At 43.9% G+C, this 6,045-nt stretch overlaps 1 protein-coding gene across 3 annotated transcripts in view; it reads left to right on the top strand.

Moving 5' to 3' along the window:
* The first annotated feature begins 1,004 nt into the window (after positions 1-1,004).
* The window catches only part of GHITM (growth hormone inducible transmembrane protein), a 16,755-nt gene continuing 11,714 nt past the window's right edge, over positions 1,005-6,045 (top strand). For 2 of the 3 annotated variants that reach the window (XM_011950433.1, XM_011950431.1), the window contains exons 1-3: positions 1,005-1,210; positions 3,313-3,480; positions 5,709-5,808. In XM_011950433.1, coding sequence (XP_011805823.1) covers positions 5,713-5,808 — 96 coding nt within the window. In that variant the 5' untranslated portion in view covers positions 1,005-1,210; positions 3,313-3,480; positions 5,709-5,712. Of the gene's footprint in view, positions 1,211-2,280; positions 2,351-3,312; positions 3,481-5,708; positions 5,809-6,045 lie in introns of all 3 variants that reach the window. The other variant, XM_011950432.1, reaches the window with a different exon arrangement.

The raw sequence follows: 6,045 nt of genomic DNA, 5'->3' as shown, positions 1-6,045 counted from the left end.
AAATGTCCATCAGTGACAGACTGGATTAAGAAAATGTGGCACATATACACCATGGAATACCATGCAGCCATAAAAAAGGATGAGTTTGTGCCTTTGCAGGGACATGGATGCAACTGGAAACCATCATTCTCAGCAAACTATGGCAAGAACAGAAAACCAAACACTGCATGTTCTCACTCACAGGTGGGAATTGAACAACGAGATCACTTGGACACAGAAAGGGGAACATCACACACAGGGGCCTATTGTGGGGACGGGGGAGGGGGGAGGGATAGCATTAGGAGATATACCTAATGTAAATGACGAGTTAATGAGTGCAGCACACCAACATGGCACATGTATACATATGTAACAAACCTGCACCTTGTGCATATGTACCCTAGAACTTAAAGTATAATTAAAAAAAATAATAAAAATAAATAAAATCAAGAAAAAAAATAGAGAGTGAAAAAGAAAGTAACTCCCTTGCTTATTCCACAACTAGCTCTTCACCTATCAAATCACACGCAATGGAAACATCGTAGTCCTCAGAGCAACCCTGGGTGCCAGACACAGGTGGCTGTCATCAGGCCTATTACACAGGTTTAGGGTGAAACTTGAAAGTGTACACGGGAAAGTCAAAAAGCAATGAAAAAACCATCTAGAAAAAAATCTTTTCTGGATTTCACCATCTAACCTTTTGCGTGAGACCCCAGAAACCGCATGACTCCGCTCAGAAGCAGTCACATTTGGAACGATATTTATCTCACAATAAATTAAGGGACAAAATGTCCTTCAAACAGAAAGGAACGGAATAATTTTTAACTCTAACATTACTTTCTTTCAATTTTTACGTAATTCTTATATCTGCGGCGAGTGAAAAGGCTAAAACAAAAGCAAAAGAGACATCCGCTGCCCAGAACAAAGATGGCCGAGACGACTCCCATGCCCACACGCAACATGGATGCTGATTATGACGTTCCCTGCAACAATCCTCAACGGGCCCCGCCCCACCAATTTGGAACCCCGCCTCCGTAACCCGGAACCCCTCCTCCCCCACTGTGCCTGCGTTTCCGACAGAGGCCTGCCAGTGATTGGCTACTCGTACTATTTACCTCCTCTCGATGTTGCGTCATGCGGTGCTCTGGCGGAACTGTGGGCTTTCAGACCGTAAGAAGTGTACTGGGGGACCGGAAGGGAAACTACGCGGCGAAGGTGACCGGGGACCGAGGTAATGTTCCGGCTGGCTGGCGGGCGCCCGGGATCCCCGCTGCTCCTGACAGCTGCCCTCACGGGACCGCTGGGTGCGGAGGGAAGGGCTGGTAGCAGCGGTGCTGCTGGGTGCCTCAGGGCCGGCCTGCGCGTTGGGGTCGCAGTCCTGAGGGTGACCTAGTGGAGAGGGCGGCGACCACAAGGTCCTGTTCAGGCGCGCAAGGGCTATTGTAGCTGTGCTTCTGTCCCGGGGCAACAAGGTGCTGAGTCATCCTTGCGGCCAGGCCGTACAGCCGCTGCGCTGGTAGCGGCACCTGGGGCGCGGACAGAGGTGTTGTGAGTTGACGTGGAGGTTTGCTGCCAGGGTCTCATCCGTATCTAGTGGGCTAGGTGAACTTTCTCGGGGACCAGGTACCCAAACTCATCCAATGCTCACGGAGGCATAAGCCCTTGGATTAGGGTCGGTAGTATTTTCCCCATTTTGTAGCAAAGACATGTGAGTCTTAGAGGTCCACACCCCTCACAAAGTCACTTCTAATGTGTCAGAAGTGGGATTCCCACTCTGGGCTGTTTGTTAGACCACATGGAGGTCACTCTGAGCTGAACCTCTTCGGCCCCACGCAGTGGGCAGAGTACTGAGAAAGATACAGGACAGCCATAGGTTGAGATGATGTAATGGCACGAAAGTTCCAAAATCGCTGAATGTTTTCCCAAAGGCCAGGTGCCGAGTATTAAGACCTTTCAGTTAAGTTGCAGAGCTCGGAGGACGCTCGGGTATCTTAAAGCAATAGTTCTTAGCTTTTGGAATGTTCGTCACGAGGTCAGGAGATCGAGACCATCCTAGCTAACACGGTGAAACCCCGTCTCTACTAAAAATACAAAAACTAGCCGGGCGAGGTGGCGGGCGCCTGTAGTCCCAGCTACTCGGGAGGCTGAGGCAGGAGAATGGCGTAAACCCGGGAGGCGGAGCTTGCAGTGAGCTGAGATCAGGCCACTGCACTCCAGTCCGGGCGACAGAGCGAGACTCCGTCTCAAAAAAAAAAACAAAACAAAACAAAAAAAAACACATATTCTTGGTCCTATTCCTAGAGCTAGAGTCATTAGGAGCAAAGAAAGACGCAGGAGCCTACATTTTAAGATGCATCCAGGTCACTTTCAAGCAGGTAGTCCAGGGGTCAATGCTGTAGTCTGAATACTGGGAATCGTTATGTTACAGATGGGGAAATGGACTCAGAAGGATATCACTTGCCTAAAATTCACTACGAATCATTGGCAGAGATGGGCTGGTAGCCCCAGTTGGTTTACACTTGTCATTTCATTCTGATCTATCGTAGTCACCTCGCTGTAGCATTACAGAAACACGATCCGCTGACTTCTGGTTGACCACCCATCTAGTATGATGTGCCCTGGAGCTAAGATATTCCAGTTTTTACCACGCTTTTTTTTTGAAGACACCATTGAGGGAATCTAATGTAAGGGAAACCTGGTTGGTAACCAATTTTACTTTGAAAGACTAAACGTCCTTTATGCATTATAGTAGGATATATAGAATAGGTTAACTTAGAATAATTTTATATCTTATGTTGAAGGAAAGTATTCTTTGGTGTGATTAGCTGAAATTCATATAGTTGGCTTCGTTTAATATCTTTTAGCTTTGTAATGCAGAAGAGCTATTCAGGTCTCTTTAGATGACACTATTTCTCTGACCAAAAGTTATGTAGATTCTTTTAAATTTTCCCACTGGATACTGGTATGAATCTTAAGCCAAAACTACATTTGTAAAAGCCATCATAGACCCAGGTGTAACACATCCAGTTAACAGCCATTCTGTGTTACACATAATTTTTGCAATCATCTATTTTGTTATTGGTCAAACTGGGACTTAAACCTAATTTGTTCCTCCATCCTCAGCTGTGTTCTCTGGGATGGGTTTCTTGCATTACCAAGGGATGATTGGGCAAAGAATTCGTCGCTGAAAATTAAAAAGTTGGCTTTATTTCCTTTTCTACTAAAAAATAGTTTGTTCCTTCTTGACTCTGACTCTGTATGTCCTTCTCTTAATTGCTTAGTGGATTGTTTTATGTTCATGTTCTTTTTGTTGTTTTTGCCTTTTTTTACTAGCATTTCAGATCTGCTTGGTAGACCTGGTGCACCACCACCATGCTGGCTGCAAGGCTTGTGTGTCTCCGGACACTACCTTCTAGGGTTTTCCACCCAGCTTTCACCAAGGCCTCCCCTGTTGTGAAGAATTCCATCACGAAGAATCAATGGCTGCTAACACCCAGCAGGGTAAAGATAATCTGAATGTTTTTTTATTGCTTCTTTTTCCATTTGTGCCCTTTCTTTTTGGCAGAGTGTGGCTGCTCTGCCTTTAGTGTGTTATACATCAGTTAGCCCTGATAATATCCCGTCGGCTCCTTCTCCCCATTAGTTTGTATCATTCTGGTCCCTCTTTATCCCATATGAAAAAGAAAATGAGTTTCTGTAACTTTGCCTTTGCTTACAGCTTCTGGAGTTTCTCATTTAGAAAATTTAGAGTACATTGTGAGGGATTGAGAGTTATGTGGTGTAACAGAGATCCTGGAGCACATAGTCAGAAGTTTAAGAACCCAGGGATATTACCAGTTGGCCAATAGCTTATTAACAAATTATTAAAGAAATGATCTCTTATTTAGAGATTGATAATATCTGTCAGGTTAGATTAAGGGGTGGCCTACCCCTCCACACCTACACAGAGACAAAGTATAGAGAAAGAAAAAATGGGCCCAGGGGACCCACGCTGGCATGGTCTCTGAGTTCCCTAGTATTTATTGATAATTATCTTTACCATCTTAAAGATAAGGGAGTGGCAGGATAATAGGATCATTGTAGGGAGAAAATCAGCAGTAAGACATATGAATAAAGATCTCTGTGACATGAATAAGTTTAAAGGAAAATGCTGTGCCTTGATATGCATATGCAAACATCTCCATAAACCTTTTAGCAGCATTGAGCCAGCAAGTCCCACCTTCCGCCCTAAGGCGGTTTTCTCCTATCTCAGTAAACAGAGCATACAATCGGATTTTACACCAAGATGTTCCATTGCCCAGGGACCGGGCAGGAGACAGATGCTTTTCTCTATCTTAACTGCCAACAACCGCCAAAAGGCCTTCTTTCCTCTTGTACTAGGCCTCCTCAGCACAGACCCTTCACGGGTGTCAGGCTGGGGGACGATTGGGTCTTTCCCACGAGGCCATAATTCAGACTATCACATGGGGAGAAACCTTGGACAATACTTAGCTTTCCTAGGCAGAGGTCCCTGTGACCTTTGGCAGTGTGCCTGTCCCTGGGTACTTGAGATTAAGAGAGTGGTGATGACTTTTAACCAGCAAACTGCCTTCAGGCACTTGTTTAAGAAGGCACATCCTGCAAAGCCCAAAATCCATTAAACCTTGAGTCACCACAGCACATGTCTCTTGCAAGGACGAGGTTGGGGGTAGGGTCACAGATTAACAGCATCTCAAATACAGAACAAAATGGAGTCTCTTCTGTCTACTTCTTTCTATATAGACACAGTAACAGTCTGATCTTTCTTTTTTTCCCCCACATTAGAAAGAAACCCATCTTTGGCCGGGCGCGGTGGCTCAAGCCTGTAATCCCAGCACTTTGGGAGGCCGAGACGGGCGGATCACGAGGTCAGGAGATCGAGACCATCCTGGCTAACACAGTGAAACCCCGTCTCTACTAAAAATACAAAAAATTAGCCGGGCAAGGTGGCCGACGCCTGTGGTCCCAGCTACTCGGGAGGCTGAGGCAGGAGAATGGCGTGAACCCGGGAGGCAGAGGTTGCAGTGACCTGAGATCCAGCCACTGCACTCCAGCCTGGGCGACAGAGCAAGACTCTGTCTCAAAAAAAAAAAAAAGAAAGAAAGAAACCCATCTTTATAATAGATTTATCTTCTAGCATTCAAATTATAAGGCTTAAAGTGTGAGGTAATGAGGACAATATACAGAAGCTAGAAGGAGACTTTTTCTCTTTTAAATTAACTGTTCCACTGTTGAAAAAGAGCCAAAATGGAGGTAGTAGTCTTCCCTCCTCTTGGCTTTGTGTTAAGGAAAGATGCCTTTCTTGAATACGTATCCCAGATGACGAAATATAGCTAATAATGCTTATGGAATGCATTTCTTAAAAATGCTAATAGATTCTCATCTTGATATTTGGTTAGGATTTAAAATATCATAATTCTAGGTATGTAAATCTATAGCTTGTAAAAGAAACAGTTTTTCTGAAATTGAAACTAAGAAGAATATAATGAATTACTACCGAAGGTGGAGCACAGGAAAGGTATACATTTACTTATTTATTTTTACATTTAGTTTTTTAAGTTGGCTAATAAATTTTCATAGTGAAGTTACGTATATAGTAAGTACCAACTTTCTTTAACTAGAGTTTTCTAATGTAAAGAGATCTTGCATTTTATTTTATTGACATCTGTTTTCATGTGGGTGGTCCATGTCTTTGTTTGCATGTGTGTCAGGAATATGCCACCAAAACAAGAATTGGGATCCGGCGTGGGAGAACTGGTCAAGAACTCAAAGAGGCAGCATTTGAACCATCGATGGAAAAAATATTTAAAAGTAGGTGGCTGTCTTTAGTTTTTAACCTAGAATCTATGATGTGTTTTAAGAGGTCCATGAACAACTTCCTAAAAACATATATGTATTTGTGTGTGTATTTGTGCGTTTTCTGGGAAGACCACATCATTATTCTGAGATCTGACAACCCAGCAAAGTTTGGTACTTTGCACTGGATTCAGTGGTTATCAGTCATACTTATTCCAGTGTAAATTTTACTTTCCCTTTTTTTATTTTTTA

This window comes from Colobus angolensis, unplaced genomic scaffold (assembly GCF_000951035.1).
Source record: "Colobus angolensis palliatus isolate OR3802 unplaced genomic scaffold, Cang.pa_1.0 Scaffold307, whole genome shotgun sequence".
NCBI lineage: Eukaryota > Metazoa > Chordata > Mammalia > Primates > Cercopithecidae > Colobus > Colobus angolensis.
This window is presented reverse-complemented; position numbering and strand designations above follow the sequence as displayed.